Source organism: Panicum virgatum, chromosome 8N (genome assembly GCF_016808335.1).
Source record: "Panicum virgatum strain AP13 chromosome 8N, P.virgatum_v5, whole genome shotgun sequence".
In the NCBI taxonomy this organism is placed as follows: Eukaryota; Viridiplantae; Streptophyta; class Magnoliopsida; order Poales; family Poaceae; genus Panicum; species Panicum virgatum.
In genome coordinates this window covers 33,095,735-33,116,021 of record NC_053152.1, presented here as the reverse complement: position 1 = coordinate 33,116,021, position 20,287 = coordinate 33,095,735, and the positions used below count along the sequence as shown (strand labels likewise).

General features: G+C 47.2%; 2 protein-coding genes across 3 annotated transcripts; both read right to left on the bottom strand.

Annotated features, from left to right (window-relative positions):
* Positions 1–1,060: 1,060 nt before the first annotated feature.
* Positions 1,061–2,064, bottom strand: LOC120686867 (TPD1 protein homolog 1A-like). 2 transcript variants are annotated; one of them, XM_039969060.1, is made up of 2 exons: positions 1,853–2,064; positions 1,061–1,770 (listed from the first exon to the last, which is right to left on the bottom strand). In XM_039969060.1, the coding sequence occupies exons 1-2, from the start codon at positions 1,920–1,922 to the stop codon at positions 1,418–1,420; spliced, it is 423 nt and encodes a 140-aa protein (XP_039824994.1). In that variant the 5' UTR covers positions 1,923–2,064; the 3' UTR covers positions 1,061–1,417. The 2 variants fall into 2 exon arrangements, with proteins under 2 accessions (XP_039824994.1, XP_039824995.1); XM_039969061.1 differs by having other exon boundaries at positions 1,061–1,749; positions 1,853–2,016.
* Positions 2,065–13,170: 11,106 nt separating this feature from the next.
* LOC120684963 lies at positions 13,171–15,856 on the bottom strand. The gene is made up of 2 exons (XM_039966815.1): positions 15,670–15,856; positions 13,171–13,535 (listed from the first exon to the last, which is right to left on the bottom strand). Exons 1-2 carry the CDS (start codon positions 15,854–15,856, stop codon positions 13,198–13,200), a joined length of 525 nt encoding a protein of 174 aa, XP_039822749.1. The 3' UTR covers positions 13,171–13,197.
* Positions 15,857–20,287: the final 4,431 nt, after the last annotated feature.

Below are 20,287 nucleotides of genomic sequence, written 5' to 3'. Positions count from 1 at the left end.
AGCAGTCACGCGCGCTGCCCTTCACTTCACCACCGCCGGTGCAATTAATTCCGGCCGCCTCCGTCGCAGCCGCGGCCGTGCCCTCAAGCTAGCACACGCTGCACACGAGTAGGCCCGGATATCGAGCCAGCTCGGCTCGTTACAGCTCGGCTCGTTAGCACATTGGCTTGATTCGGCTCATTATACAAAAGAGCCAGCAGACTAGCTCGGCTCGGCTCGCTAAAAACCTAAGCCAGCTTGTTCGGCTCGCGAGTCAAATCATAAAAATATTGTACAAGGAGATTATAAAAGCAAGTGAGCAACAAACACAAAGTACTTATAATTTTAACAATGGAGAACATAATTCATCCATCGATTGATCCACAATTCAGAATTGGGCTGGACCAAGCATCCGAGGGATGTATGGCCATATGGGTCAAGCCAATTTCAATTGCTGGCTTGAGAATTAACTTGGCTTGTTATGGCTCGTGAGCAACTTGCGAGCCAGCTCGAGCTGGCTCGATATAAATCGAGCTGACTTGTTATAATACGAGCTGGCTCATTATAAAACGAGTCGAGTTTGAGCCGATCCATTAATGAGCGAGTCGAGTTAGCGAGTTACTGAGTTTTTGGTCCAGCCCTACTCCCAAGCAACCCGATGGATTGTTCACGCTTTCCGGTAAAAAATAATGCTGTGCCTTCCACCAATCTCGCAGCATTTCTTTACCTCAAGGTCATCCAACAGTAGGTCTGTACTTTTTCACCAGTGATCGGCTGATCGCCTCTTTTTGATCGAACGAATGTAGTCTATATGGTCAGCCAGCATCAGAAACTTCGAAGGCAATTGCAAGAATAACGCATGCCTTAGCGACTAAGCTCCTTCGCTGTTAAGTACTAGCAGGCGACCAGCCAATCATTCACAGCTCCTGAAAATCTCTGCAACGGAAAGCTGGATCATCACGCTTTATGCTTTCTGTTCCTGAGAAACCGGTTTGTGCATGGATACTTCACATGCCATTTAGGATCTTAATATTGTTATTACTAGCAAGTGCATACTACTTAACTACAAGTCCAGGTATTATGATTCGCCAAACTAGTCGACTTTTTATAATTATAAAATAATGAACACCTTAATGAGCACAAAATTTTTCTTTTTCCTAGTCAACAAACTGTAAACATGTGTATAATAAAGTGAGTATACTGCCACGACAACGACAACAACAACGAGTATCTCCAAAATACCAAGAAAAAAGAAAGCTCTCGTTACAGGTGCTACTCTGGCTACCGCACTTCACTCGCTGAAGGCTCCTCTGCTCTGGCAGGACGGAATCCGACGGCCTCGCCGGTAGCAATCCCTTTGGACTGGCAGCCAACTCGATCAGCTCGCTTTCGCCGGAGATCGATCGATCGATCGGTGGGGCAGCTCGCGCGCCGTCGCTCAGGAGCAGTCGTCGTGCACGGCTGCGGCCGTCATCCGGAACGCGCGGTCCCAGGCGTAGCGGAAGCGCACGGCGGACGCGGGCTCGATCCGGCGCCCGTCGCCGACGAGGTAGTCGCGGCCCTCGCGCCGGAACAGGCGCGGGTCGACGGCGACGGAGCTCGCGAAGCCCTCGGAGCGGAGGTACACGCCGCGGACGGCGCAGCCGCAGGTGTTGCGCACGGCCACCTCGAACACCGGGTCGTACCCGGCCTTCTCCCCCGTGTTGGCCTGCTCCACCGACACGCTCGACGCCGCGCACTTCTTGGACCTCGCCGCCGGCGGCCTCGCCCCTGACGACCCGCCATGAACGACCACGAAGAAAGAAGAGAAATGAGTTTGGCTCAACTGCTGATTACATTCCTTAAGAGAAACAATCAAGAAAAGAAAAGGTACCTTGTACTGGAACGAGGAGGAGGAGGAGAAGGGCAGGGAGGAGAATCAGAAGCTTCATGGACTGTGCCATGGTGGTGGGTGTTCAGTTCAGTTCAGATGGGTTCTCGATGTTTACTTTGCTTGTGGCACGGAACGGTGCTTGTGATGCCATGCCCCTCTATTTATAGAGGGAATAGGTGTAGGAGACGTGTGTGTGTGTGTGTGTGTGAGAGAGAGAGAGAGAGAGAGAGAGAGAGAGAGAGAGAGAGAGAGAGAGAGAGAGAGAGAGAGAGAGAGAGAGAGAGTCCAGACAACCAAACGGGGTGCTGTGGATGCATCTCTAGTCTGAAACCTGCCACTGCTCGTGCTCTGCTTTTGGTTGGTATACAGATTACCATGATCAGGGGTGCCTTTGGAAACTTATCAGTTCCGCATGCTTTTTTGTTTCGCTTTATGCTGAAAATGCGAAGGAAAACTGGCCAGTGGGCAAGTACATTATTGGTGCGAGCTTGGATCTTGTGATGGCCAACCAAATGTGAGTGGTGGATAAAGGAGTTGTTAGCTTTTGGAACTTGGTTGATGGTTTGGTGTAAAGAGCCTTAGTTTTTTTTATCTATGTTATTTTGCTGGAGCTGTAACTGAAGATTGCTGGCACTATCCATCTCCGAGTTGAGAATTTGGGTTCATTGTTATGACACACATGAATGGCACATGGCATGCTGCAAATAGGATTCCTTTGTGATTCAGTTCTTCATGTTAATCATAGCAAGGCGTTTTTCAGTGGATAATCAACATTGGTCTCCGTTGCTCCAAACATCTAACCGTATGAAGCGGGGTTGCTCAATCAGTGTGAAACAATCCTAAGAAGTGTATTGAGTGAGACGAGCCAGAAGCTCAGGTCAAATAGTCAATGGGACGATTCAGGGCTATCGCTGAAGTGGCATTTCAGATAGGGCCCTCTAGAAGGAGACTCGCATCACGAAGTCTTCCAAGAAATTTCCTAGCATGTAGCCATGCCCATGTGATTAGTGAAGCTGTGCAGTGGTCAAAGTCTTCTAACCAAGGAACAAAGATCTGAGGCCGACATGTCACTAACACTCGTACACGTCCGAACAGCTACGCGTGTGTCCTTGCACACTGCATATATCAACCGGGCAAGTCCTGTCCAGTGAGAAGCAAACAGATCTGGTCAGTCAACTGGTGAGTCTTCGGATTGTAGTCGTCTTTGGATCTATCCGCTGCCCAATGACAAGTAAACATGTGTCAAAATTTGATGAGAACTCTAGAAGCATAATCAATAGCAAATTCTGTTGCAATTTCAGATATCTTGATTACTTTAATGTAAAAATACACATGAAGCCCATCCAGAGGAGTCGATGAATTTCGGTAGGATGGTACCAGTCCTTGATAGCTAAATATGTTCATATGAAGCTTGAGGTGGTCTTAACACATGCAATTTTCCAAACCAAATAAAAAATTGGAGGACCAGAAATGTAACAGCTGCTAAATTAGGCAATTTGAGTACATGATGAAAAGGGTTACAATTTTCAAATTAAGTGGCCAAAGTCCTATCCAGAGCCATATACATATCAGAAAAAATACAATTCAAGTTCACATATATAGCTATCTTCTATATTTTGAGCTTGTTCAAACAATTTTGCTTCGCGAGTTACACTTTGCTCATCCAATTACTTCGGTCATTCACATACACGCCACTGATCACAATCCGTCAAATATTGTTATCATACAACTCTTCACGCCCCCCAACCAAAAAAAAAGAATCAAAAGACTCAAAAGTGTGAGCTGCAATCTTGCGCATATTGTAAAAAAAAGAGAGAGAAAAGAAGAAGGGGAAAGATGAAAGAAGCCAAAATCAAAGAGCCATTTGACAGACATTTATCTCCACCTACAGTTGCACATGACCAAAGTCTATGGATGGCATAGTTAATCAGGGACATAATGTTTGCACTTGCAAAACAAATAGAAAAGATATGCATTCATCCCTACCTTGAACTCCACATATACCTGTTAGAGGTAGGAGAGGCTTCACAAAAAGCCTTGTGAGGATCAAACACCTTGAGCGATCGAGTTGCTTGAGCATACAAAAGAGTTTGCCTTGTTTTTTTAAAATTCCTGAAAACTCTCCAAGATCTATGATGAAGGACTTGTCATGATCTCCATTGATTTATTTTGACGATCAATAGGTGGAAGTGATGGTGTTAGTCACCTAGAATCCTAGGTATGAAGGAGAAACTGAGAAATAACTCTTATGCATATTTTGAATTCATAACCCTAGGCTTAGCTTGTTCCTTTGGATATATTTCGACTCGTTTGCTCCGGACGAGCAAAGCCTAGGTGTGGGGGTGTGTTGGTGGTCGATTTCGATGATTTTTACCACCAACATTTCGCCGGATTTCACGCACTTTAGGCCATAATCTTGCAAAATTCATTAACACTAATGAGTTCTACAAGCTTTGATGACTATTTAAATGCAGAAACAACATATCCAAAACTGAGCCAAAAAGGGGAAAATCCCAGGCCGGCCGGCCGGCATATCAACCAAGGAGCCGAGTTGAGTTCTTGGGCCGGCTAAGCCGACCCGCTCGTTCTGGAGATAGCCTTAACTCTCGGCCCACTAACTTGAGCTAGCCTTTACCCTTTTTCCTTTTTGTGTGACTAATCTGACCCGTGGGACCCACTTGTTGGTGTCCCTAGGTAGCTGATAGTGGCCCCATCTGGCCAGTGGACACCGCGATGACCCTTTGACTGTTGACCAGTCAGCGTTGTTCGGTCAACGCTGACGTCAATAGGCCCACTAATGATGTAGCAGACCTAACCCTGACGATGATGTCACACTAATGTAATGCTGACATCATGATTGACATCAGCACAACAGGTGTCCCGCCTTGGGGCTACCACGTGCCACTTACTATGTGTTTTAGTTTTCCAAAAATCCTTTAACAATTCTAGAAATTGTTTTAAGCTTAGAAAACTTATAATAAATCAACCGGACCTATGAAAATTATGAAACTAGTTTTATAATTCTTCTAAAATCATGATCTACCAGTTATAGTAGATTTTGATGTGATTTGAATCTTATTTGGATATGTTTGTGCACTTTTGCACTTTGGTCTCTATACTTATTTGTGATTACGAATAGGACCTGTCGTTGAGGAGTTGACCAATGACCAGGAGTACCAAGAGACCCAGGAGTTCTACATGAACCATCAGATTCACGCCCATCTATGATCTAATTTTCTATTAGGAATCGCGTGCTAGTTACGCTATTACTTCATCTATACTATAGATGAACCTGTATAGCCTATTTTTATACCTGAATTCCTTGTACTCCTACTTTACCATGTTTTATGGTTGAGATACCTTGCTTGCCTTGCATGTGTATGTGTGGGATATGGTGATGATAGTCTTGGCGTGGGTGGAGATCCACATATGAGAAGTTGGTGATTAGAACTTTTAGCAGGGGCGAGCGAATTAACCTGATCTCCGGATCAGGGCTTGGGGTGTGTGTTAGGCGAACCCTATGGATCACCTGTTGTGGGTGCATTTTCCTTCGAGAAACTTGTGGTACTTGAGGAGTTTGGAGGGTGATACCTGTAATGGGTGCCAACCGTAGACCATTGTTACCTGCATTGGCAGTCTTTACCGATCCCCTCTGATCACTTTAATACCAGTTTGTCCCGATCGTTTGTCGTTTTCTGTATCGGCAGCGCCTTGCCGATACGATGTGTGAGAGTTATTCGGAAATCCAGCCAATACGCTCTTGAATTTAACGTTTGCCAATTCCTTGTCAATTTACATGTCAAATTGAATAGCACGCCTCGGTTTGAAAGCGTTTGAGCTCTGAGCTTGGCGAACGGTGCTCTCGGGCTTGATATGTCGATCTTTCGCGACAACAGTTCCCACCCATTTGCAGATCTTTCTATTTTTTTTACAGACCTTGGCACTAGCTAAATTTAGCTAGAAGTATTGCTTGCTAATCTCTAGGAGTTACTTTAACAGGGCCTAAATGGAACACGATACGCTAAACATGTGAAAAAATGGGCGAGTGACCATGTACATTGGTGCACCATTGGACATTGCGATGGACAAATGTGAGTAGTGGATCTGAGCACGTAAAGGGGAACATTTTCTGTTGAGGAAAAAAACTCGTAGATCAAAGATTTTAAGCACGAGATGTGTCTATTTGGGAGTGGGGTTGAAGTGCTTATAGTTATGACTCACATGAACAACATGCTACATACACATCAGCAGTCATGACAAATACAGAATAGTGAGATAGCAAAGAAACTTTGGGCCTGTTTGGGAGCACTCCACTCCCAAAATAGCCACTCCACTCCACCAATTCCACTCCACTCCACCGCTTGCAGTCCATTCTGTTTGGGATTATGTGGCTCCACTCCACCACTTTAAAAGGCCAGCCCAACTTCTTCCACCCCGTCAGCCCAATAGCCCATTTAAACTGCCCCTCACTTCCACACGGGTCCCGCTTGTCGGGTCATCTTCTACCTCGTCTGAGTCGTCTCTTCACGTGCTCTCCCTGTTCGTGGCCGCGCAAGGGAGGCGGGGCTGGCGCTCTCGGAGGAGGAGCTCGGCAGTGGCGGGACCTGCTCGGCGCAGGGGAGCTCGGCGGCGGCCGCGGTTTCCGCGAGCCCCAGGGCAGGGGGGCTAGGAGCGCTTGGCGGTGGTGACATCCGAGGGTGGGGGCAGCAAGCTCTGAGATCACCGACGGCGGTGGCGGCGACCCCTGGCGGGGCTGGGCTCCGAGCGGCGGCAACGAGCCTCTGCGGGGGAGCTCGGTGGAGGCCGCTATTTTTGCGAGCCCAGGGCAGGGGCGGGGCTGGGAACTCTCGACGGTGGTAAGATCCGAGAGTGGGGGCGGCGAGTCCCTGCTGGGGAGCACGGCGGCGACCGCGGTTTCCGCAAGCCCCAGGGCGGGGAGCTCGGAGCGGCGTGAGCTCTGAGCAGTGGCGGCGAGCTCCTGCGAGAGCGGGGGCTGCGGTGGGGAGCCTAGGCAGCGGGGAGCTCCAAGCGTTGTGAGCTCTGAGCGGTGGCGGCGGCAAGCTCCTTGGCAGCTAGGAGCGCCGGCGAGCAGCGGTTCCCGACAGCCGGCTCTGCGAGCGGCTCTCCCCGATCGGCGGCAAGTAACGCGCGGTGGTCGCCGGCATGCGGAGGCGGCGTTGGGCGCCGGCGAGCAGAGGTGGCATCAGCGGCGGGCGAGCCCCGGCAGCTTTGGCGGGCGGAGCCACCACGGGTCTGGAGACTCCAGTACTGTGTTGACTTTTTCTAATTCTTGTGAAGGGGTATGTGTAACCAGTGGCAGTTGGGTAATTATTCCCAACTCCACCAGCTCCACAAATTGGTGAAGCACCTCTTGAGGAGCTCCCAAAAAATGTGGAGTGGAGCCAATTTTTCCTGGTGTGGAGTGGAGCTGGCTGACCTGTTTGGGTTTTTTTTTTCATGGAGTGGAGCTGTTTTTATTAGAGCGGAGCTCTCCCAAACATCCCCTTTACCTCTTTAAAAGCAACTCCAAAAGATTCTCTAAAAAATCTGGATAGCTAATAATTTAAAACAAAAACAGAAAAACTTGGTTCCAATAGTCTAGCTATCCGGTAGGCCTCGATATCCCACTCGGGATATTAGGCACCTTGCTCGGCATCTATGCCGAGAGGCCACCGCTCGGCAAACGCCTTCGCACGCGCCCCCCGTCTACCTGCGGAGGAGGGCCCTGCCCGAGGCGCAGGACCTCTGCCCGCAATGGAGGAGGGCCCGCGCTGGCAGCGTCGAGCTCCGCCCGCGACGGAGGATGGCCGCGTCAGCAGCGCTCGAGTGGAGGGCGGCGGCGGCACGGGTTCCTGCCTTCTCCTTCCCTTCCCGCTAACCACCGCGATGGTGCTTGAGAGCTCAGGCCGAGCTGGTGGTGCTCGAGCAGAGGGAGGAGCTGTGACGGCGCGGGCGGCAGGCTCCCACGTTCTTCTTCCCCTTCCTACTGGTGGCCGCGGTGGCGCCCGAGAGCTTGGGCCGAGCCGGCGGTGCTCGAGCGGAGGGAGGAGCCGCTGCGTCACAGGCTCCTTGGTTGTGGCGGTGCGGGCTCCAGGCGGCGCAGACCTCCTCCTCGGCCGGCGCGGCCATGGCGGATCCATGGATCAGGGGCGGCCATGGAGGAGGGGATGGAGTGGAGAAAGGACTGGATAAAGAAGCTGTTGGATTTCCCACCTTTTATATAGCTAAATGAGATTTAGCTAGCGTGATTTGGAGAAGGTCTTGGAAATGCTCTAACAGGGTGTTAAGCACAAGGGATACTTTGTTTGTGGCCCAACGACCTTGATCGAAAGATTTTACCGCCACTATTTTCACCAGCGGTTTCGTAAGTACCAGTGGTGAAATTTTTGCACCGCAGATGTCAAAGTAAGTAGTGTTGAAATTTTTGCATCGCAGATTTCGATGTAAGTATGTAATGGAGATTAAAGTTCACAGTGAAAAATGGTTATTAGCCGGACTGGCTGGGACCGCTGGTGAAAATGATTATATGTTGCAGTGCCTATTGTTTCAAATTTGCACACAATCTAACAGATGGCCTGGTTATTCTAGTAAAACAAGCGTCCTTCTAACATTCTGTTAAAACAGAGGAGTATCCCAATTCAACTAGTCAATTGGTTTCACAGCTACCCCATAGCACTGGTAAGGCTTCACATCGTGTCACTGTCCTAGACGTAGACTCCCACGCCGCTCAAGTCCACCAAGGAAATTTCCGTGTACCCATGCTCCATGTGAAGCTGTGGCCGTCAGGGTCCCCAGTCTCTCCACAGAACGAAAAAAACCGAGGGCGACATGGATCACATACACGTCCGTGTGTGCACACTGCATATATCAAATACTGATGTCTTTTAGACTTTTAGTCCTACTAGGCTATTATATCCGTACATTGCTACGGACAAATGAAAGGCCCTCGTTTGGTTTTGGTAATTGAGTGACAATTTAGGTGGACTAATAAGTGTTTATGTTGAGATATATAGGAGATTAGTCCACACAAAGACACTAGTATGATCAACATGTGCCATGGAGGAGAAATGGCTAAGGGTTGATGCTATGCTCATATGAGACATGACATGGAGTTATGTGACCAAAGTGGAGAAGATCAAGACAAGGCTTGACTTGATGGACCGGTTGCAATGGAGAAGGGCAAGTCAAGACTTTGAAGTGAGGGACCGCGAGGCGGTGAAGCTTGGGCAAGATTTGACGCCGATGGACCGAGGCAACGGTGAAGAGCGAGCAAGATCAAGATCGATGAACCAAAGAGGACATGTGATGATATGGAGTGGATCATATCATTCAAGAAAGATCAAGCCAAGTGTTGACTCATGATGATGGTCAAAAGGCTTGATGAAGTTTGGTGCTTGTGTGGCATCAATATTTGGGAAGATGAAATGAAATGCGCAAGGCAAAGGTATAACTTGTAGGGCATTTCATTTCACCGGTCAAAAATTGTGTAGAGAAGTGCATGACCGGATTTAGGATAGATGGCCGTACTATCAAGAGGGGCAAACTTATTTGCATATCAGTCATCTAGTACCACTTGAGCAATCTAATATTGTGATGTTGCTAGGATCGAGTGGCGTGGTGAGATCAAGTGAAAATCCTTTGAAAATATTTGTGAAATGCTAACACACATCCACATGGTGTTGTTCACGTGGTGGTGTTGGCACATTTGCAAAGGAAAAGGTGTTGGAGTTGATGTTGATCAACTTGTGGGAAAAAGAAGTGACGGGCGGACGATCCGGCCCGGTAGGGCGGACAATCCGCAAGTATAATTCATTTTTGTCCAAAGAGGTTGCAGCTCTGTTTGGGCTTGAAGGCCGTACTGCGGACGGTCCGCCCCTGGGGTGCGGACAGTCTGCAGGTGTTTTAAAGAAATCGTCCAGAGATGTTGTTTCTCTAGCTTGGGCTGAAAGGTTGGACTGTGGACGGTCCGGCCAAGGGGAGCGGATGGTCCGCAGGTCACTTAACAAATTGACCAGAGACGTGTTGGGTCTCTGGTGGGATTTAAGAGTGAAGTGCGGACGGTCCGCCCTTGGGGTGCGGACGGTCCGCATGTTAGTTGAGAAATTGTCCAGAGACGATTTCGATTCTAGTGGGTTGCACGATGTGAAGGGCGGACGGTCCGCCCAAGGGGTGCAGACGGTCTGCCCCTCAAACTTTAAGTTTGTCCAGAGACGCTCTCTCTGAGTGTTCGGAGTGTCTGAACGGCGGACGGTCCGCCAATAGGGAGCGGACAGTCCGCGAAGGCTCTAACGGTCGACTCTGACACATTATCATTGCAGATCTAGCCGTTGGGATTGAATGGCGGACAGTCCGGTTTTTGTGAGGCGGACAGTCCGCGAAAACTCTGTTTTCACGGGTTTTGAGTATAACGGCTTGTTTGGTGCCTCCCTCTATAAATAGAGGGTGTGGCTGGCCATTTGTGGTTACTGAGCACTTTGGGGACTTGGTGTCCTTGTGTGAGAGTGCTTGAGAGCCCTCTACTCACTCTAACTTGATAGTAATCATCCGATACTTTAACTTGATAGTAATCATCCGATCGAGTGAGAGAGCGATTCTAGTGCGATTGCTTTGAGAGATTACATCGAGTGGCATTAGGTGATCGTGTTGCAAGCCGGTGTACTTGTTACTCTTAGAGGTTGCCACCTCCTAGACGGCTTGGTGGCAAGAGGCTCCATTGAAATCGGCAAGAAAATTGTGCGGTGCTCCGGAGAAGAGATTGTGAGAGGTATTGTGCTCACCCCGCGGGAGCCGCGAAGAGCAACTCTAGTTGAGCGAGACGTGAAGAGCAACAAGTGGTTCAGCCGGATCATGTGTTAGAGCTCGATGTGAGCACTCCACGTGGGAGAGTGTGACTTGAGAGTCACTACTAGCAAGAGAATCGGCGGCAACCTTGAAGCTTGTCTCAACGAAGATTAGCTTGGTGGCAACCAAGTGAACCTTGGGATAAAAATCACCGTGTCAATTTTGTCTACTCTTCTCGGTGGTTTGCATTCTCCAAATCACAAGCCTTTTATTTACATTCATCTATATCTTGTGCTTGTGTAGTTGCTCTCTAGTGTAACTAGTTAGCTTGTGTAGCTTAATTAGTTGCTCTTGCTTAGATTGTGTAGCTAAGCAAGTTGAGCTCTTGGATTTGGATTGTGTATCCTTGTCCTTGAGTATCTAGTTAGCTTAGGTTTGGCTTTGTGCTTTTGCTCATTAGAATTGTGTAGGAGCTCCCCCGATTTGTGAAGTACTAGTGCTTAGGCTTGTGTGGCTTCCATTAGAATTGTCAGGAGAGTTTTTACTAGCTTGACACTCCATTTGCTTTGTGTAGAATCTTTTTGGAGGGGTGAGAATCGCCATCAGCGCCGCTACAAGAGGCTGAAGCTCTTGTGGTGTGAGAATCGCCAGATGGCACCTGGCCCTCCTCGTAGGCTTCCTGATTCTTCCTTCCACCTCCTCGTCCAGTCCATGGCCAGGGGCGGAGAATGGTCCCCAAATTTACATTAGAAATTTAAATTTTGATTAAAGTTTTATATAAATTTGTATGGTTGGCCCCCTAATAATGAAAAAATCAACTTTCTGGCTCCGCCCAGCTCCCCGTGCAACTGCGGTCAGGCTCCGGCCCCGCCGCTTCCTGCCTTCCTCACACAGCGGCCCGCGGCCACCGGGCTCTGCCTCGCGCCGCTCCCTTGCGGGTCGGGGGTCAAGCTCTGCCCCGCGTCCAGCAGGGCCTCCCTCACCGCGGCGCGCGCCTCGCTCCCGGACCCGCCTGCCCCAGCTTCACCACGCTCCTTGTCCAGGTCGCCTCCGATGTTGGCCAGGGGCTCGAGTACCCCCTCGTCCCGCCGCTCCTCCTCCAACTCGTCCTCCGCCAAGCGTCGCCTCACCGCGGCCGGGAACTCCTCCGCCACCGCCTTCATGTCCTCCTAGTCGGGGCGGGGCCCTCCGGCATGGGCACGGGCAGCGGCGCGGCGCCACCTCGTCGTCCTCGATCTCGTCCGCGTCCTCCGGACGGGCCTCCCTCGCCGCGGCGCGTGCCTCGCTCCCAGACCTGCCCGCCCCAGCCGGCGGGTGGTCGTCTCTGCACGAGGCGGACCTTGATGGGGAGGCCGGCGCAGAGGACCAACGACAGCAGCGGAAGGGGGGTGGAGCGGTCTACGGTCGAGCGTGAGGAGGCAGAGGAGAGGAGGCGGCGGCGTGCGCGCGAGCAGCTAGCGAGGAGGCGGTGGCGCGGCAAGCGGGAGGAGGCGAGCAACGGGCGGGGGCGGGTACGCGGGCGGGTACGATCGCACATAGTGAAAAAAATAGATTTTGGAAGAAACATCCCATAACATGCAGTTTCCATGGGTCTCCACCTCTTCCCACCTCCCTCGGCCCTGACAAGTAGGTCCAATGTGAGAGGTACGGTGGACCCAATTTGAGTAAAAACGTTTTCAATTGTTTTCGATCTTTATAGTATAGAAGTATATATAGATGTGTCACCTGTCATGCAACTGTATCCACCGGCCAAGCCCATATGAGAGCCTGTTTAGTTCTCAAAATTTTTTACGCGCTACAGTAATTTGTAATGTTTGACCACTAATTTGGAGTATTAAATGTGGATAATTGACAAAACCCATTCTATAACCCCGGGTGAAATCGTGAGACGAATCTAATGAACCTAATTATGCAATGATTAAATAATGTTGTGCTACAGTAATCAACCTCTAATAATAGATTAATTAGCCTTAATAGATTCGGCTCGCGATTTCCCGTCCATCCGTGTAATTAGTTTTATAATTAATTTTTATTTAATACTACTAATTAGTGGTCAATCTGGCTCAAAAAATTTTTGGGAACTAAACGGCCCCTCAGAGTCTTTGTCGAATCTAGTAGAAGGTTCCAGAAGAGATAAACCTGCTGGACATACCTCTGAGCTGGTTAAGTTACGTAGTTGAACCGTGGCAACTGGCAAGGTGGTCATCCGCGATCCATCGGATCGAGAAGAGGGGCTTCAACATCAAGCCTACCTTGGCAAGGTGATTTGCAGAGGTGGCTCGGTCCGATCAAGCCATGACACGAGAAACAGGGCGAACGGACAGATAATGGGAGCACTAGATTGGCATGTTTACTCCTTTTTCGCATTGAATTTTATTCACCTGTGGTAACGCACAGGTATGTATAAGTATTATCTAAACATATTTAAGTATAATCTTATTTTGAAGCTCTTGTTACCAGAAATATAATGGTGGAACCCGAGTAATCCAACAGTGTTCTTGGTTACCACATTTGTTTTGCCTGCTTGCTGGAAGGAAGGGACGGACCCGGCCCGTCGCATTGGATTACACGGTGGACTCGTGCAACCCAGAGCAGTCTTCCTGCACGGCAGCAGGTCCCATCTCGAAGGCGCGGTCCCAGGCGTACCGGAACTGCACCTCGCCTCCGCTCGGGATCGGGCTGCCGTCGCCGACGAGGTAGTCGTTGCCCTCCTTCCGCAACAGCTTCGGGTCGACGGGGACGGAGCTCGTGAAGCCCTCGGCGCGGAGGAGCACGCCTCGCACCGCGCACTCGCACTTGTTCCGCACACTCACATCGAACAGCGGGCTGAGCCCGGATTTCTCCCCGTTGCTCGTCTGCAGCACCTCCACGCTCGCCGGCGTGCACTTCTCCGACCTCGCCCCTGATAACCGCCATCAGCGATCAATATGTAATTATATATATATACATATATAAATACAATTCACAACCATCTGAAGGAAGCTAGGTACAGAGAGGAACAGTGATTACCATGGGCTAGGAGAAGGAGAAGAAAGCCAGGAAGAAGGACATTCACGGATGGTGCCATGTTGCTCATGTTCTTCGGGTTGAGTTCCAGAGCTTAGCCTGTGGCGTGAAAAGGAGCCTTTTTGAGACCTGGCCACACTATTTATAGTAGAGCGAGAAAGGTACGAGGCTCCATTTGAAAAATGGGTGGTGTGCACGTGGAAACCAAACCACTGCTTATGATTTTGGTTCGCATATTCAGAGGACCTATAATTGAACCAAGCCAATCTATTTTTGGAGCTCTGGTTTATGTCGTAGCCAATTTCTGCTAGACACGGGTTTTATTTCCGGAAATGGTTCAGTTAGCATCTCCAAGAGTTTTTTCTAAACTTTACTCTCTAACTTATCATCTGGAGAGCCTTTTGCACAAAAATAGTTTTCTATATGTTTTGACCCTCTAACAATTTTTCTATATCTTATGTACAATTTACAAGTTATTTTTGTTTTTTATTTTTGGATAGCGAGAAATGGGGAATGGAGGATGATTTACCCGACATTGGCAATCAAAACTTGGAGACTTGATTAAACAAATAATTTGTATTCAGTAATCTCAAACTATCAACGTCACGTGTCAACCTGCTCCGTGACTTTGGCACTGGTATCGAGAGCAAGCACGTACAAGAGGCCTCATACATATCCGGCCAAATAATTTCTTTTGATCTCCAAGATAGTGCTTGGCTGCTTCTGCACATCACAGACGAAACTCCCATAACTGCTGAAAAATGCAGAAAAAACATGGAATGTATGGATGCTCAAATTAAAATTCTCTGGAATGACTGAGACTCAAAACTCTAAGGAAAGGACATACATGTTTGGGCTACTCTGAAACATTTATGTACGGAAATTTGCTGATCGATCACCACCTATTGTTCCTATATGCACTGCTAGTTTCTTTTTGTTACCTGCGTCGGTAGAATTAACCTTTTCTCTTTTTGCTTAGTTGATCTTGCATTTAACAAACCGGCCACATTAATACATCATTAGTTTATATTAGCTCTAGCAACAGCTGAATTAGTTGGCCGATCGTCCATGAATAGTGAACTGAAGCAGATACACATAAGAATATTTTATTTCACTCGTTCGGCTCTATTTATTTAATTTTAAATATAGGAAAATGGCTCGATAAATTTAACTTTAATTAAATGAGGTAGTAACTAGTTTTGGCATTTGTTGACTGTTAACAGATGGCAACCAAACTTTTGTTGTATTCAGCGGTGAGATGGAGCAGAATACGGAGTAACTTTTTTTCAAACATACCTGACCACGTTCATTAAAAGGAAGATAATTACAATGACACAACTACGAGAGAACTCTCCTTGTGCAGTTATAAAACCACCAAGCAAGTAACTTCGGTCTTCCACAATATGCTTAGCTTGTGAAAATTCTTAAAGGTTATGCAAGTTCATGGGATTAGCTGTCATGATCGCCAACAATTGTTTATCGATTTCGATCATAAGATTGAAAACTAGAGAAATTACAGAGGTGCTGAAGGTGGATAAAGAGGACGGAGGATGACATGAGGAGACTAAATCAGCAGAGAGAGAATAAAAACGAGTTGTTTGGTAACGCACATAGTGCAAATAGTTCATTCATTTGATGTATTTGAATCAAATTAATTCTTGTTTTCTAGATTCTCCAAATATACATGCGATCTTCGCTAGTTAAAATTAAAAAAGAATAATGATTCATTTGAAAATATCACGACCTGAGCCCTGTTTGGATCCCAGGAATAATTGTTAGCCCTCCAACTTTTAGCCCAAAATTAGCCCTAAGCACCCAAACAGGATGGATAATTTTGGGCTAAAAGGCATTAGCCCACCCCAAATCATTAGCTCCTCCAAGGGATGCTAATAGGGATAATGTTCTGTGGGCCTCACTGGACATTTACTATCTGATCCGCACCCACCGTTTGTCATCCCCTACCTCGTCCCGAGAGCGAGCGCCGCAGCCCCAACCCTTGCTGCGGCGGCTCTGATCTCCACCGGCCGCACCCCAACCCTTGCGGCGAGTCTCCTCCACCGACCGGCTGGCGCACAAAGCCTGCTCCTCGTCCCTTTTGCCAGCCAGCCGTACACCATCGTCCGCCTGCGCCGCGCCCCGCCGCCGCCGCCCAGGGAGCCTACTTCTCGTCCCTTCCACCGGCCAATCGTCGCCCAGAGCCAGGTCCCTCCTTCCCATCCGCGCCGCTGCCGCCCAGAATCCGCTGCTGCCGCTCCAATCCCAAATTGCGCCGCCACCTCAGATCTGCTCTGCCCTCCGCCATGGTCAACCTCCCACGGTTCAGATGGACGCCGACGGCTCCCACAATTTGTTCTCCAACTTTCCGTCCGATCCGAGCTCCTCCGCCACCGACTTCAACCTCTTCTCCCAGGCATCTGCTACTGGCCACGTCCACGCTCACCCGTGCGGCGGCGGCAGCGGGCCTTGGTGGTTTTGACCTCAACTCCGAGGATGCGGCTGCGGCAGAGTTAGCCCATTTCACGGAGTACTCCAACTTCCTCTGGTCCGGAACGTTGAAGATGCAGCCGCCACGTAGGACTTTGTTCACCCTCCACCTCGTGCCACTCGCACACTAGGGGTACCTACTGTCTGTAACAGCGGCACCGGCAATGGTGGTAGGCCTCCTATTCGTGGGCGGCAGCTCAACTTCGGTGCCGCGGGGTCGAGATCGACCGGAGATGGAGGAAGTGGCGGCCCCATGCCCTCACGGGCTGCTGGCGGCGGAGGCAATGCTGCAGCCATGTCGGCACCCGCACGTCAACGTGCGTGTGGTAGCGGCCGCCGAAATGACAGGGGTTGTGGTGGTCGAGCTGCATCCGCTGCCACTACCGGTCATCGACAAGCACAGGCGGCCGCCTACGAGAACATAGAATCTGGAGATGAAGATGAAGACATCAACGAGCACCTCGACAGTTCTGGCGGTTCCATGATAATCTCATCAGACCTACATGTTTATTTTACAATCAAATATGTTCATATTCCTGAATGGTATTCCATGTTTTTGTTGTGTCTTTTAGATATGAAGAACCAAGGCAAATTGGTCTGACGAAAATTTTGCTAAATTCTTAAGGTTGTGCATTGAGCAATTGCGTTTAGGGAATTACGTTGGTGGACAAATGAATGGGTCTGGGTACCAAGCTATAATCGATGGCTATTACTTGCAAACGGGACTTAAGCATGATAGGCAGCAGATGAAGAATGAAATTAAAGTTTGTATTCATTTTGGCGCATGAGGCAAACATACACTGGATTAGGCCGCAATCTAGATGGCACTGTTGATGCTGAATCAAATTGGTGGAAAAAATACAAAGGTATATTCCTATTCCGTGGCTTCATGAATTCTTTTATGCTGAGTCTCTCCACCTTAATGCTTTCATCAATTTAGCTTACCTGACCTTAATGTTGTTTACTAAAGGGGGAAACCATGGTTGAAGAAACTGAAGTATGGTCCTCCACCATATTTGGATGACCTTGAAGTGATGTTTCATGGCAACACTGTGGATGGGACTATAGTATATATTCCAGGCCAAGACTTTTATGAGGCAGAAGAAAATAATGAAGATGATGGGGGACAGGATGCAGATGACTTTGGTGGCACCCATATGAGTACAAGTACCCGCAGCTTGAAGAGACCCTCGTGTAGCACTACCAACACATGTACAAGTCCTATTAAGAAATCCAAGAGCCCAATAGTTAGAATCATGAAACAGATTGCTACTAAATTCTCTGAATCTGTGGATGTCAACCAATAAGCCCTTCAACAAGCACAAGCTACAAAATTGGAAGCCAAAAAAGAGAAGGAGAATTCAATCAGAAGGTGTCAAGAGTTGGCATTTGATTGTGGATAGCTGATGATAGTGTGGAGGTCTATACAATTGGCAAGATATTCAAAGATCCATTCCAGAGGCATTTCTTCTGTGGGCTGCCCAATGCAAGTGCAAGGCTTAATTACATCCAGAGATATTGCAGGGACAATAATTTGTCTTAGAGAGAGATAGAGTTGTATTAGTGTCATGAACTTTTAGCTATGCTACTGTGTTGAAGCTTTAGTTGTGTTGGTGTCATGAACCTTAAGTTGTGTTGCTGTGATGAACCTTTATGTTGTGTTGGTGCCATGAACCTTAAGTTGTGCTGGTTTGATGAATGTTTGATGTCTTACATGGATTCTGTGGGTTTAATTACATATTGATTGCGGATGTCTTATATATTTTTTTATCCATGTTCTCACATGTTGTTTTATTTCTGCAATTAGGATGGCGACTATGAAGCAAGTGAGGAAGGAAGTGATGGAGAAAGTGACGATGAAGGTGATGCAACATCAAGTGATGATGAGATTGTTGCCATGGCCCACAATAATTTGAAGAGGAGCCAAGAATTTATGGTGCAAGCAGCCACCATATTCGGTATGTATTACGAAAAACACTTTGACAAACTACCAGGGAGGCTAGAAGGTGAATCCAGGATACAATGGGTTAGGAGGACACTATCTATCACGTGATACATCTAGCTACAATATATTTAGGGTTGAGAGGCCTTTGTTTAAACATCTTGGTTGACTCCTATGGCTTAAAATCATCATCAAGAATGCCATCCGTAGAGGTTGTAGCTATGTTTCTATGGATTGTTGGTGCACCACAGTCCATTAGGCAGGCTGAGGATCGGTTTAGGAGATCGATGGAGATAGTTAGTCGCACATTTGACACAATTTTGACTAGTATCCTGAAGTTAGCAGCCGACAATATTGCTCCAAAGGACCCATAATTTTCAACTGTTCACCCCAACATAGAAAATCCAGATTCCTAGCCACACTTCAATGACTATATAGGTGCAATAGATGGTACACATATAAAGATGGTGGTTGCAAAAGGGAAGATAGTGCACCATTTGAACAGACACAACTATACTTCCCAGAATGTGCTTGCTGTTTGTGATTTTGACATTAGATTTACATTTGTGCTTGCGAGATGGCCTGGTTCTGTTCATGATATGAGAGTATTCAAAGATGCAATGACCACATTTGATAACAAATTTCCACATCCACCTCCATGTAATGTATTGCCTATGCCCTCTAAGTAAGTTTTCATTTTCTAGTGGTCATATATCTGACATTATGAACTTCAATATGTAGGGAAGTATTATGTAGTTGATGTGGGGTACCCAAACTGTTCGGGTTATCTTTCTCCGTATCGGTGTACAAGGTACCATGTGGAGCATTGGCAGAACGGCCCACCACCAGCAGGTATAAAAGAGACCTTTAATCATGCACATTCTCCGATTAGAAATGTCATAGAGTGGTCTTTTGGAGTTTTGAAAACGAAATTCAGGATACTGTTGAATATGCCAAAATTTCCAACTCGTAAGCAAGCTAGAATAATTGTAGCATGCATGGTTCTTCATAATTTCTTTCGAGAAAGCAGAATACGAGGTAGAGATTTTGCTATGTGTGACGAGTATGCAAACTATAACCCAATGCCGTCTGATCATGGAAGTTGGCATGATGATGAATCAGATGAACTGCTCATAGAAGATAGCAACATGAATGCTTTCAGTGATGAGATAGCTGCTGCTTTGTTAAATGGTCACTGAAATGTATTTGTATCGGTCCAGAGAGGACTTGTGTGCTATGTGTGACAGTTAAAATTAAAAAACTTGGGTGCTATATGTGAGACTTCAATTGAATGGACAATTACATTTTTTCTGTTCTAATATATGCACGTTGTGTGCTATATGTGACTCTTCATGTGTATGGACAAAAACTCTTTTTTTTGTGTCATAATATGTGCACATGAATTTTGAATCCTTGCATTGCTCTGCGTATGCAACAGAGCAGCGCGGCAAGCATAAACACAGTAGTGTTGTGCGGCATGCAGCAGCAAAGCAGCAGCAGCGCGCCAAGCAGCCGCTCGGCAAGCAGCAGCAGCTGAAAAATGGCGGGAGTATTGTGGGAATAGGAGAGATAGAGGATGGGAGTTGGTGCATTTATTAGTGTGTGTGCATATTAAATCAAAATTAGCCCATGCATCCAAAGAACTAAAGATGGAAACGGATCGGATTCGCATGGAATCGGATTCGGATAGCACTTTTTACCACATTTTAAATCGAATATGGATACGGATTCGGATATTCTCGGATATGAATGCAAAACGGATGTCTTGGATTCGGATTCGGATTCGAATTCGGATATTGACTTGCTATACGAGCTAACATTTAGCTATTTTCTTTATTAGTTATAAAATCGTTATACATGTACAAACTAAAATATAATAATATAATAAAGATATCTAGTTAAAAATAATTTATTTATCATTAATAAGTAAATACATAAAATAAAATTAGAACTAAAAATATATTGCAATAAACATATAAATAATTTTACTATATATAAATAAAAATATAGAAGTAATATTGAGATAAAATAAGAATATTTAAAAGTAAATTTAATCTTTTATATTATATATTTATTATAAAAAAATAATATGGGTGGTAAGAAATAAATATAATTTTTTAAATAGTCTTTGAATGAAAACGGATACGGATAGTGTCGGATATTGTTGAATACGAATCTGGAATCAGATAGAGAAAATCAATGAAAACCGGATTCGGATGTAT

What these genes read in the sequence shown, in the direction of transcription:
- LOC120686867 (XM_039969060.1), bottom strand. Translation starts at nt 1,922, where the DNA reads ATGGCACAGTCCATGAAGCTTCTGATTCTCCTCCCTGCCCTTCTCCTC. An exon ending in CCTCCTCGTTCCAGTACAAG is followed by an intron (nt 1,771 to 1,852) that starts GTACCTTTTCTT and finishes CTTTCTTCGTGG; the next exon opens with TCGTTCATGGCGGGTCGTCA.
- LOC120684963 (XM_039966815.1), bottom strand. Translation starts at nt 15,856, where the DNA reads ATGGGAAGGAGGGACCTGGCTCTGGGCGACGATTGGCCGGTGGAAGGG. An exon ending in GACTCGCCGCAAGGGTTGGG is followed by an intron (nt 13,536 to 15,669) that starts GTGCGGCCGGTG and finishes GGCGGTTATCAG; the next exon opens with GGGCGAGGTCGGAGAAGTGC.